The 13,554-nt window shown below is 36.6% G+C and overlaps 1 protein-coding gene across 7 annotated transcripts in view; it reads left to right on the forward strand.

Moving 5' to 3' along the window:
• Positions 1 to 6,174: 6,174 nt before the first annotated feature.
• Positions 6,175 to 13,554, forward strand: part of LOC107718129 (casein kinase I-like) — a 21,357-nt gene continuing 13,977 nt past the window's right edge. The window contains exons 1-3 of one of the 7 annotated variants that reach the window (XM_016525106.1): positions 6,175 to 6,443; positions 8,841 to 9,564; positions 11,932 to 12,001. In XM_016525106.1, coding sequence (XP_016380592.1) covers positions 9,322 to 9,564; positions 11,932 to 12,001 — 313 coding nt within the window. In that variant the 5' untranslated portion in view covers positions 6,175 to 6,443; positions 8,841 to 9,321. The other 6 variants (XM_016525102.1, XM_016525108.1, XM_016525107.1 and 3 more) reach the window with 6 other exon arrangements.

The raw sequence follows: 13,554 nt of genomic DNA on the forward strand, positions 1-13,554 counted from the left end.
ACGTTTGAACGTTCTGTTATAATGCTACTCTGTGCGGTCGTCACCGGTCTATTAAAACGCACAAAATATTAAAGGTCCCCTGAAATGCTTAGAAACACGCAGCGTTACTCTATGTGTTGACGTCATTTTAACTGAAACAGGAAGACAGGGCGGGACATATCAAGCAGCCCCGCCCCTTTTTAAAATAGCCAATAGCGTTCGTTTATATCACAGCTTGGGCTAGAGCCGTTCAGAGCCGTTGAGCTCCGTAAAGCCGCATTTGACAGGGTATGTCAGCCACAATCTCATCCATATTGCTATAAAATATAGCATTCTGTGTAGAATTCAAATAGCTCCGATACATTTTGTGGTCTGCGCCGACTCGCGCATGTGATCCGCTCCGTGCTATCGTGTCTCTGGACCGGAGCAGAGTGTGTGTGCGGTGCGGTGGTTAGCGTGACACAGTGCGAAACCAGACTTCTTTTTTTCCTCAATGAAAAGCATGTTTACACTGTTTGAATCGTTCCCTGTCCCCTATATAGTGCACTACGTGCCATTCACTGTACAGAAAATACTAATTCTGTGGACAAGTGACCGATTTCAGCCGCGGCTTCAGCATCTATTTTATAGTGTAGGGGGCGGGCGCTTCGGATTCTAGAGAGCATTTGATTGGACAGAAATTTTGATGAGAAGCTGAAGTACGATGTGACGTCAAAAAAATCGTTGAGCCGTTTTGGCGGAAGTGACGAACTGCAAGCTTTGAATGCTTATATCTTCTAAATGCGAATTTTGTCACTGTTTTGGAGCAAACTGCCTTATAGATAACCTTAAGACTAACATATTGATACTAACACCCAAAAAACTTTAATTTTGATTTCATGGGGACTTTAAGAGCATGCAGGTCACATACTTGCACATGTAAATGCTTACTGCCTGCATATCAGCGAGACCTTCACTTAGACAAATAGGTTGACTTGAGAGAACGTTTCTGAGTAACAGCGCAGGTGGATTTACTGTTGGGTAGGCTAAACTAGGGAAAATATATAGGTCTAATTTTAAAATATCCAAATGTGTTACTTTTATTTTTTGGGTCGTTATTCTCAGTGGTAATTACCACTATTGTAGTATATTATGGTGTTACAAAAATTAATTCAATAGAATGTTTTTAAAATATTTTCCCCATAAGCATAAGTTAAAGGGAGTCACTGATACTGCAGGACGTGCTCGCAAGACTACAGAATGTGATTTACCTGAATATTTCGTAAAGATGAGCGACTAGTATGTCAGAGTAGCTAATATTATGTCCTCGTGTTGATCAGAGTTTAAAGGGGTCATATGATGCTGCTAAAAAGAACATTATTTTGTGTATTTGGTGTAATGAAATGTGTTTATGCGGTTTAAAGTTAAAAAAACACATTATTTTCCACATACTGTACATTATTGTTTCTCCTCTATGCCCCGCCTTCTGAAACGCGTCGATTTTTACAAAACTAATCGGTCTGAAAAGCGAGGTGTGCTCTGATTAGCCAGCTATCCAGTGCGTTGTGATTAGCCGAATACCTCAAGCGTGAGATTGGATTTGAGACTTTAGTCTTTGCAACTTTACAGATCTTCTTTATGCACCAAGAGCTTGTAACACTCTAAAGAGAAAGGAAAAAATGAAATCGCATCATATGACCCCTTTAAAAAACAAAAAGCACAATCTATTTGATAGGCCTAAATCTGTTGGGAAACGACAGGGTTGAAATTAAGCACGAGCTCCCCCAAGTGTTGAAATCCCGTCATTATTTTGTCTAAATAGCTCATTTCAATATAATATAATTTACAGCAAGGGAAAGGACAACATTAACTTTTTTTTTTTCGTTGCAAATGTGAGATGCGGTAAATTATGTTCAATTCAAAATTCAAATAAAAAAAAAAACTTTATTGTCTATCCTAGAAGGCTGCTAAATTGTCTTTGACAAATGCTCATTAAAAACAAGTATAGGCTATGCCAAAAAAAATTTGGCATAGACATTTTCTTATACAAACTCTTTTTAACCAGATGGGAGTTGTTGAAAAGAATCATGGAGAGGATATAATGGATCAATATGAAAGGCTTTCCTTGAGATAAGACTTGTGAGAATTTAAACACATGGTTTTATTTTAGTAGTTAGTTGTTAGTAAAAAATGCTGAGAGGACATTATCAAATACACAAAGCTGTAGCTGTGAAAAAAGCATTGTTAATATACATCATCATCTGTAACTGTACAGAAGTCACGAACTAGTCCAGAAATAAGGTCAAGATCCACAAGAGCACCTGACATTAGACTTAAGAACAATAATTATTTATTACCCAATATTTTAATCCATGTTAGACCCAAGGTTGGGTTGAAACATCCCAGCATTTTTTAGAGTGTAGCGTCCATATGACATTTACAGATTCAGCCCAAGAAAGAATATTGAATTCTGTATAACATCATGCAAGAGAAGATGCATGGAGAACATGATTTATTTGAAGCATAGTTTTTAATTTAGGTGACAGAAATTCAGGTCGTTTTTCAGTGCTTCTGGCACACAAATATCAGTGCTGCAGTTAATGATCCGATGACAAAAACCCCTGTCTTGAACAGCATGTACCATATCAGCACTGGTTCCAAGACCCCTTATGAAGACAGAAACACACACACACACACACACATATTCAGTTACAAGACAATGGAGATTTATTTGTGAAACTCACTAGAAATAAAGTTGTAGATCTAAGATTCACAGAGTTCATTCAGTAGCAAAATAATACAGATTTTATAAACTACGTGAGATATTATTGAAATTATCAAAGACAACTGTTGCAGAACTTTTTAACTTTTTTATCAATATTCAATTAAATTATTTTTCTGTTGTAATTCACTTTGGGAACATATAAAAACTTTAATATGTTGTAGTGTAATTCACAATATTTTTCTAATGGGTGTTATATGTATCATAGGTCGGAGCAATGTCTTAGCAAGACAATAGAAGAATTAAAATATATTGTATTAAAATTAGGGCTGCACGATGAATCGCATGCGATGTTTAACGCGCATCTTATCAGTAAAGCTGGTTCTGTAATCAGCGGTAAATCTCCATCACCTGCGTGCTTTCACATTGAGCAGCATTAACTACACAGAGCCGTTGTTCACTGACGAGCTGCGCAAAACCATGTTCATATTCGCGCGATTTTTTGCGCAACTCGTCCGTGAACAACGGCTCTGTGTAGTTAATGCTGCTCAATGTGAAAGCACGCAGGTGATGGAGATTTACCGCTGATTACAGAACCGGCTTTCTGACAAGATGCGCGTTAAATATCGCATGCGATTTATCGTGCAGCCCTAATTAAAATTGTCAACAAAAGTTATATTTTGGTCATCCTGCAAATTGCTTTGTACCATTGCATTCCTGGACAAAGCCAATAAATCAACATTAAAGAAATAGTTCACCCACAAATGAAAATTTGCAGAAAAATACATGTAGATGACTTTGATTATTCATCGGATCAGAATTGGATAAATTTAGCATACATCATTTGCTCACCTATGGGTGCCGTCAGAATGAGAGTCCAAACAGCTGATAAAAACACAATAATCACAAAAATCACTATAATCCACACAACTCCATCAGTTAATGTCTTGTGAAGTGAAAAGCTGTGTAAGAAACAAATCCATCATTAAGACAAACTATCCATTCAAACGAGTCCTCTATCCATAATATTGCTTTCTTCAGTGAAACCGTCTCATATTTTGGCCATGAAGCGACAGTTAAAAGTAAAACGCCTTAATGATGCATTCACTGCAGAGGACCCATTGGTGACCAAGTGATGTAATGCTAATTTTCTCCAAATTCTGGTCCGATGAAGAAACAAACTCATCTACATTTTGGATGACATGAGGGTGAGTAAACTGTCAGCAAATTTTCATTTTTGTGTGAACTTTTCCTTTAAAGTAAATGCTACTTCAATGATTTATTTCAATACTCCAAATTCTGTATATGATGGATTAAGTCTCAGATATTTAAACTTTTGATATATTAAATGAGTTAATGGAGAAACTTACTTGATGGTGTGAGGCCTTTGTATGTGGTATTAGTCGAGGCTGATGTTGTATGCAGTTGGTAAGTATTCTGATATGTAAGTTGAAGAAAAACCACAGTCTGAATCACACGCACACGCACACACACACACAAAATTTTTCAAGTTATAAAATTTTCCAAATTTAATATTTTTAGAGAGCCAAGAGGATTTCACACTTACCTTCCACTGTTACATAAACCATGCTCTTTGAACCAGGCGTCTCTGTTTGGCAGCTATATATTCCTGAATTATTCTTATTTGCACTGTGAACGTCTACAGAGAGATTGACACTGTTATTCGAAGACTTTAGACTATGCTTAATTTGTTCTTCTTTCACCAGTTTTACATGGTTTGATGGTCCATGGTAAAGTTTTGACCGGAGCAAACACTTGGTTCTCCACTCACACTGATGCTGGGCTGACAGCCACCTAAAATAAATAATGATAGACGTGTAGCTCTCCAAATACATCTGAGTAAAAAAGAGTTTATATACATTTTTTGAAACTTACCACTTGTATGTGATGGAATCAACAGCAGCAAAATAAATTTCAGAAAGCACATGTTTGAAAAGTGAACTGAAATGTGACCATTGAGGTTTGAGTAGAAACAAACTCTGCAGAGAGACAGGAACTTGCATGCCATGAACAAATGACCCAAGCTGTGGCTTTATTTTATCGGCTGATTAGCCATGAGATAGATTAAGCAATAAAAATCCCTCAAAATTTCAGGTTTTAATGAAAAGGTCATCTAATTGACAAATCACTTGTATAAACAAGCATCTCAATACATCTATATATGTATTCACAATTCATACAAAACATCTTGTCAGCTACCAACTGTGATTATTAAATGTAGGCTAATGACTAATTATTGTTATACTATATAAGCCTATAGGCTATTTACACACTGCCATTCAAAAGCTTGGGATCAGTAAGATTTTTAATGTTTTTTTAAAAGAATCTTATAAAGCTGCATCAAAAAGCTGATCAAAAATACAGAAAAAAACAGCAATACTGTGAAATATTACTACAATTTAAAAGAACGCTTTTCTATTTTAATATACTTTCAAATATAATTTATTCCTGTGATGCAAAGCTGAATTTTCAGCAGCCATTACTCCAGTCTTCATTGTCACATGATCCTTCAGAAATCATTCTAATATGCTGATTTATTATCAATGTTGGAAATAGTTGTGCTGCTTTTTTTTTTTTGGAAACTGTGATACTTTTTCAGGATTCTTTAGTGAATAAAAAGTGAAAAAGAACAGCATTTATTCAAAATAGAAATGGTCACACTTGTGTTATTCGCGGTTAAAAGTGACAGAGCACGTGAAATGTAACTTTTGTTATTTTCATTAAAATCAATTTAGTTCAATAATATTTGTTCTTTTTTATTTAGTATTTTGAGAGAATTTCATGATACTAATTAACATTTATGCAATAATTATGATCATTTTTTCCCATTGAAAAATTTTAGAAATATATACATATTTTTATTAAGTTGTGGATTTGGATATTTAGACATTCTCAAAGACAACGTTTTTGTAAAGGTGTAGATTTTTTGTTTGAAATGTCAGTTTTTGCATTAATTTTACTACAGTCAAACCTACAGTGTGCCTATTTTGCACTCTTGATATTTTAGAGAGTCACCCCTTCATTGCTGTGCACTTTTTTCGGCATCTGAATGATTTGTTGATTGTACACACAAAATCAATTATCTGTAATTTCGTATTTTTGCGTATTTCCCATTCATTACCAATGACAGTCATTTTTGACCGCGAACAAAGTGTGACTATTTTTTACGACCATTTAGCTTTATCGAATCAACGATTCCACGACTTTTTTTTTTTTTTTGGTACCATTCCGATGAAGTAGCGATTTTTAAAATTTCAAAACATTTTTTTCCGGTCTAAAATGACCGAAAAACACCATAGGGTTAACCCCCCTGCAAACTAACATAATTTGAGTGAGTTCAGTATTTTATCCAGTATACTAAGACAATACTGGGGACATGAAAATATTGTGCGTAATACCCACGTACAGTACAAACATTTTCAGTATTGTAAAATTGGTCTACACCAGTTTCTACGTCATCCGGTTCAGTTTCTCACGTTGTTTTACGTTGAATGAAACTGCGCATTATTTTTTCCGAAGAGCGCGGAATTTTATGACCCGGTATTCTCCAAACACAACTACGCAAGATTTGCAATTTAGCCCTGGTAATGTGATAGACGACAGCGGAGGAAACGCGCCAGCCGTACGGAGAGGCTTAAAGAGACATCAGCGAAGAGGGAGAAAAAATTATAATGGCTTCAAGGAATGAGCATTAAAACCGACAAAATGGGAACTGTCATCGATTTATAATACAGAGATCTAGGTAAAAGTGTCTAATCTGTTGATACGTCTTCCTCCTTGGACGATTTATGGGAAATTCCGTGTACGTAATTTAAACCAATTTCGACTGTTTGGGATTAAGGAGTTGCCCGGTTAATGGCTGGCAACAAAATCTACGTGCTTGTCAACAAATATTGCTTTGACGTATGTATAATGTGGTTGTAGACAATAACAAGCTGTCTTTTATTTTCCATAACCCCGCTGGTGTTGTTATGCGGGTTTAGTAACTCTCGTTAGCTCGCTGAAGCGCAGGCCACATATCGTTAGCTTGTTTGGGCTAGTTAGCGCGTTAGCCGTGTTCACTCATTTCTGCTGCTTAGTTGGCAACTCAGTGGCTAACTGACAACATTAGCTCTTCAGCAGTCGAGGATTCACAAGAACGTCTCTTCTTTGCTGTCTTTACGTTCGTATAACGTACTTTTACAAAGGGAACACAATGTACCAAAATATGTTCGGAGTTCATTTTAGCAACTCAAGTTTCTTTCTCATACTTTGGTGGCGAGCTGAATTAGGCTAGCAGGCACATTTGTCTAGTTTATTTTCCGCAAGTAGCCTTTTATATATCGTTTCGAAATAAATATCTGACAGTGTAGCGCGTTTTTATTTCTCGAGCGTACTAAGAATCGGTCATAGATTAGACAAGCTTCTGAATCTAGAGGGAAGGCCACTGTGCAGGCCTGATATCACATTTGTTGGCGTTGTAAAACAGTTTTGTTGTCGATGCATGTAGATCAGGCCTGATCCGACATGAGACGATGGATTATAGTCTTAGCTGGATGGCTAACTTTATAGATTTGATAACATTTAATCATAGTTTATGATACGTATACCTTGTTATTGGAAGTGGAATTAATGCTACAAGTCCACAGGCAGAAAGTAAAAACATTGTTTTTTTAGACTGATATCAAATTTTGTGCATCTTAAAATGTTTTGATGTAAAGACACCAGTTTTCTTTCTTTGTCATAAGATGTAACATGTCAATAGTTAAATTGACAGTTCTTGATATTAAGATGCATTATTTCAGTGAATTCATTCTGAATGGATTACAAGGAGCATTTTGTTGGAAAGTCATTTAGATGTTTTTATATCACCATAAGCAATGAATATGTGCTTGACAAGGAGATCTATCTATATATCTGTCTGTCTGTCTGTCTGTCGGTCGTTCTGTCTTATCTATTTTAATGTTAAGAATATGTTTACTGGGCATGAATTCTTTCAAGTTTGTTTTTAAGCGACACTCTCTGTTGTTAAATTAAATTTTATTTGTATAGTGCATTTCACAATACATATTCTTTCAAAGCAGCTTTGCTGAAAGTGTATTAATGGTATCAAATGGTTTTCAGTGGTACAATCAAGACGTAATCTGTTATTGGTCAGAGATGAGTGTGTCAGATTAGTATCTATATGTCAGTAGTATACAGCTATAAGATAATACAGGTTAAGTGGATAGTTTTGTATGTCTATCAAAGGGAAAATAAAACCATGGATGGCATCATCTGTAACATCTGGTGAGGTGCCTCCCTCCAATAACAACACAACCAAGACACTCTATCCAAGATGACTCCGGCTGGGCTCGTCTTCACATGACCTCAGGCCTCATCTCGAGCTCCTGAGGGATGTATTTTTAGAGCTGGAAGTCAGAAACGCTAGATAACATTTCCTGTAGGGAGATAGTCTCCTGTTTCGTGTCTCTCAAATGTTCAGACTTATGAGTTTCATAGAGGCAGTGATGGTGCGGTTTTCTCCCTGCATTTTCATTGTATGTGTTCTGTTTTATTTGAGGTCTTTCAAGAGATTGAGGCTTTAAAACAAAGCAAATTGTGTTTAAGGACTTGTATATGGTTATGTATAAATGTTGAAATTCAATGTCTTACCACAGAGTGTTAAAAGCTGCCGTGTTAGTAGCTGTAATAGATTTAGAAGTTGTAATTGGTAACACAAGAAAGCTTCATTATTTAGCCGTGGCCCCTGAGATAAAAAAAATGTAGGTTATTTTTGGGGGTTTCTTTCAATATATTTCTATTTAAGAGTTGTTAAGGTGTCTTTTAAATCATTAATATATTAATGGGATATTTCACCCGGGAATGATATTTCTTTCCAAACCTGTATGTAGGGTTGCAAAAAGGTGGAAAATTTCCTAATAATTCGGAAAATTTCCAAAACCTTTGGAAAGTTTCTGCAAATTTTCCACCCCTTTGCAACCCTACCTGGTTGACTTTCTTAATGAGAGAATTTGTTATTTTTGACTGAACTGTCCCTTTAAATGAGAAGTACAATGTGTGTTCCTCACCACCATAGTAGAACATGTGCCAGTGCAGTTCTCTGTGTGTACTTTTATGCAGTCTATTTAGTGCTAATTGTGCCTTTTCTCTGCCCCAGATATTCTAAAGTGATAAGCTGATGTTCTGCCTGTTTCCTCTCAACGCAAACTTTGATACTTGGACTCAAGGAATGCCTGACACATCTCTGCAAATCCACCTGGAGGGGACGCAAAGGATGGAAACCGATGCCAGACACCACCTCACTTTTACCAGCTAGGGTCGTGTACATCTGTCCTTCTCCCAAGGAATGTGCTCCTCTATGGTTGGATTTAAGGAAGATTTCCATATGATGTCTTCGTCCTGAATTGTATCGCCCTTGGATTGTCTGCTATACCTTCCCTGTCTATAAAAGCAGTTAATGTCTCATTTAATCTATATGTGTAGAGCCGTGTTGTGGATAAGCCATTCCCTCCACTCTCTTTCTCTCTAAATTCCTCTCCTCCATCCCATTCCCCGTGCCCCTGTTGTTAGTTGTTTTGGTGGCTCTGTGATTTTATGGCAGTGGAGTAATCGTGGAGAGGCCGGGGTATCACAAGCTTATGGATTTTGATAAGAGAGGAGGAGGAGGAGGAGGAAAAGGAGAGGCGGAGGAAGGAAAGAGAATGTCTAAGACTGGTGGGAGCAGGACAGGGCATGGGGGTGGCCGAGGCTCTGGGACCAACTCTGGGGTGCTTATGGTTGGCCCTAACTTCCGAGTGGGAAAGAAGATCGGCTGCGGGAACTTTGGCGAGCTTCGACTTGGGAAAAATCTTTACACCAATGAATATGTGGCCATTAAACTGGTAAGTTCCTCACAAAAACAGTTGATATTGTGTTTATATTAGAAGTTAATGCACACTGACATTCAACTGCTGCTTGTAGTGTACATGCGTGCTGTTAAACATTAAAAAAGTGATGTGACGTGTAGCCAAGTGTGGTGTCCCATACTTGGAATTTGTGCTCTGCATTTAACCCATCCAAGTGCACACACACAGCAGTGAGTAGTGAACACACACCGAGAACACACACCCGGAACAGTGGGCAGCCATTTTTGCTGTGGCGCCCGGGGAGCAGTTTGGGGTTCTCGGTACCTTGCTCAAGGGTCTCTCGTGGCATTGAAGGTGGAAGAGAGCACTGGTCATTCACATCCCCCCACCTACAATCCCTGCCGGAACCTGCAACCTTTGGGTTACAAAATAAACACACAGTAGTTTATAACATCTAGACCACATTAAATTAATATGCAGTGCTTGTGTTTGCTTTTGTTCACCCAGTTCCATTTGGAAGAAAAATATTTTTACACTCAATCATTACCATGTAATTACTTGTACCTTTTATTCTACAGATTCCACAGATATAACTTATAAAACCTATATGCTGAACATCAATATATATATATTTTCTTCACAACACACAATTATTTCCTAACCTGTGGTGTGGAATATACTCTTAATGAACAAAAGATTGTCTTTTCGAGATAAAATGCATATTTCCATGCAATAGCAGTTTATCTTACAAGTGTATGAAAGTTCAAATATGCATGCAAAAACAATGTGCTGAACAGGAATCCTGTGACTTACTTTTTTTTTTTTTTTTTACCTACTTTAACACGTCTGATCAGTGATTTGCAGGCCCAAATGTGATCTTTAGACTTCAATGTAGTAAAATGTGTATTGAATGCTATGTATGAGTACTACACTTCTGTTGGTAGATGAAATTCAATAGCAGATTAGATTTAATAAACACTAAAAACAGATTTTTATAAAAATAAAATATATATTTACATTAAAAAAAAACTACCATTCAACTGCCAACTTTGGGGTTATGAATATTTCTTTATAATAATATAAATTATATGTTAAAATAAAAATATATATTTTAAGTTGTCATAATATTTCACAATTTTAGTTTTTTACTTTTTTTGATCAAATAGTGTAGCCTTGGTAAGCATATGAGATTTCTTTTAAAAACCTTATAAAATCTTACAGATCCCAACCTTTTGAATAGTAGTGTAAATATTTGTTTTATGATTGGTCAATGTCATATTGTGGAAATGGTGTCTTAGCTTCTTGGTTAGAAAAACGTCCTCTTTTTTTTGTGGTTAGTTGCTGTGCAAGCCATGCAAAACAATTTAAAAACTGTTCTTCCATATCAATATTTTAATTGGATTTGGTTTCAAGCCTGCATATCCAAAAATACACAGGGAAAGATGAGTTTTTTGACATTTTAGTATTACAGAAGTCTCAAATTCACTTCTCTCCTCATTACTTTTAACATGTTGCCAACTGTTCTGCTTTTAAAAGAAATGTGTGATCATGTAAGTGAGACATTGTCACTTTTATGCCGTTAAGCTCCGTAAGTATACAGAGATCCTTAATCACACTTACATAAAATGTAGCGACACATTTGGTGATAAGAGTGAAGCAATTGATGTATGGGTCTGTTGAAAACAGCATCATAGAGATGCTACAACACTGATTTCAGCTCTTCATTCTAACTCTGTTAAACAAGACAAATATCCTCTCTGGAGAAGCTGCATTAAGGCTGCATTACCCAATTACTGGTACTATAGAGGGTATCTTGATGTTGCTCTGATTTGACTCTTTATCAGTGTAAACTCATGCTGGAAATGCATGCTGAAAGAGTAAACCTGTTGTACTCCTCACTCTCCACTGCTGGGTATTTAATACATCCTGTGGTTTTTATGCAGTCTGTTTGTTTTTATTTATTTATATATTTATTTGGCTCTTCCATTCTGCCTCCTGCTTAGTAGCGCTTTCCTCCGCATGTTCAAAGCTGTTGGTGCCACAGATGACTCAACCCTGGATCCTGCACTTAACTGAACGCACTCGCACACATTCTCTCACTTACATTATTTATGTAAAAACCAGCATTCAGCTAAATGGACCACCTCATATTGATCGCATAACCGGAGTCTTCCATGCCTGGCAATATCCTAATGATGGAAGTCACATATTAGTTATCTTGGCCACTGAATATTTGCGTAAATATGAGGATTCACAACAATATATTTGCACAGAATTTGTACCATGTCAAGTTATTCATCTATGTTTTACTGCTTTTATGCTGAAGCAACGTTAATAACTGGATTCTTATTGCTACTTAAGAAGGTCACCAAAACTAATTATGTTAATTTTGCTCTTTTATAGGAGCCGATCAAATCCAGAGCACCCCAGCTCCATCTCGAGTACAGGTTTTACAAACAGTTGGGGAACTCAGGTAAGCAATAAGCTGTACTTCTGTCTTTTATCTTCTGTCTATTTTTCTCATATTATCCACCACACATTACTTTAAAACTTTCTGTTTGGCATATTAGAATATTTAGCATATTCAGACCACAGTTTGGGGCCATTTGTTTTTTATTCAGAGCATATGTTGTCCACATCCTATTTACAATTGTGAGTTGCTTTTAGCCCATCCTGTCCACATCCTCTTTTCAGCACAGATGACAAATGTAATCCGCACAAGCTGTGGTTTCTGTGCATCGATTGCTCTACTTGGTGTGTTCTTTTCAGACAACTTTTGATAAGACTTGCAGGACAAGAAGAGGCTAACTTATATTCAGAGATGTGAAAGGTTAACCTATAGCTTATTTCAACAGTCAGTCAAAGAATGCCTATTAAGGCTCAGATGAAATAAAGCCTACAGTTGCTGGTTGAAGCGTTCATCTTTTGCTGCTGTTGAGCCAGAGATCTCTGTTCCCAGCATTAAGGCCTCAGACCCTTTTTATTCTGCGTTTTTCATGAGGAGAGCTTTAGAAAATCATGACACTGTACACTTTCATATTCAGTCTTTCCTCTGTGCTGAAGTTGTATTGTTTATCTATTTGTGTGTGTTTGTGGTTTCTCGAGTATTGTGTTTTTGTGATTGTTGTCGAAGGTACTGTGAGATTGACTCAAGTCTCAGGCCAGACTAGGGCTCAGAGATATTGATAAAAATCACGTGTCTTGGTATTTTTCAGCGTTCTAACAATTTTTGATATGTATCTGTTTACATATTTGCTTTAAAGTTCTTCTTCATAAAGATTTCATTTTAAACTAGATTAATTTTTTAGATAATTTATTTATTAGGTAATGTCTTCACTTCTGTGAACATTGATTGTTGATGCAAATGATGTCTTCAACTGATTCATTGAAATGGACAGTTTGAAAGAACTGGTTAGCCTAAACAATTTAAACTTCCCAACTCTGTTTCTGCTCCTGAGGAGAATGAGAGATATTTAAATAGCTTTTGTTTAACACTGTCACGCTGTAGTCATGAGGCACAAAAAGTGTGTGTGAAATAGTGTTGTCAAAAGTACTGATGTCGGTACCATTTGGTACTGAAATTTAAAAAATGTGACAATGCCAGCATTTCCCGCTAGCATTTTGAGCACCGTTGAGCGAATTCTTAGACACCTCTGATTGGCCATTGGTGTTCACTTGCTCAACAGATATGACTGCGATTGGCTACAATGATCATTGCTTGGTGAAGAGCGTGAAGCGATGATCATTGTAGCCAATCACAGACATATCTGTTGAGCATGAGAACACCATGACCAATCAGAGCCGTTTGACAATCCACACAACAGCGCTCAAAATGCTAGCCGGAAATTAGGGCAGTGCGATATTGAAGAAAAATGCGATATGCAATACCTTGTTAAATAATGCGATATTCGATATGCGATACGATATTGCTTAAAGTGTGTAAAGTCAATTTAAATGATATTTTAAAATATTTAAAAATGAAAATTATATAACCAATATATGTTTCACATTCTTTCTTGCACAAGA

This window comes from Sinocyclocheilus rhinocerous, unplaced genomic scaffold (genome assembly GCF_001515625.1).
Source record: "Sinocyclocheilus rhinocerous isolate Xijiao unplaced genomic scaffold, SAMN03320098_v1.1 scaffold480, whole genome shotgun sequence".
NCBI lineage: Eukaryota > Metazoa > Chordata > Actinopteri > Cypriniformes > Cyprinidae > Sinocyclocheilus > Sinocyclocheilus rhinocerous.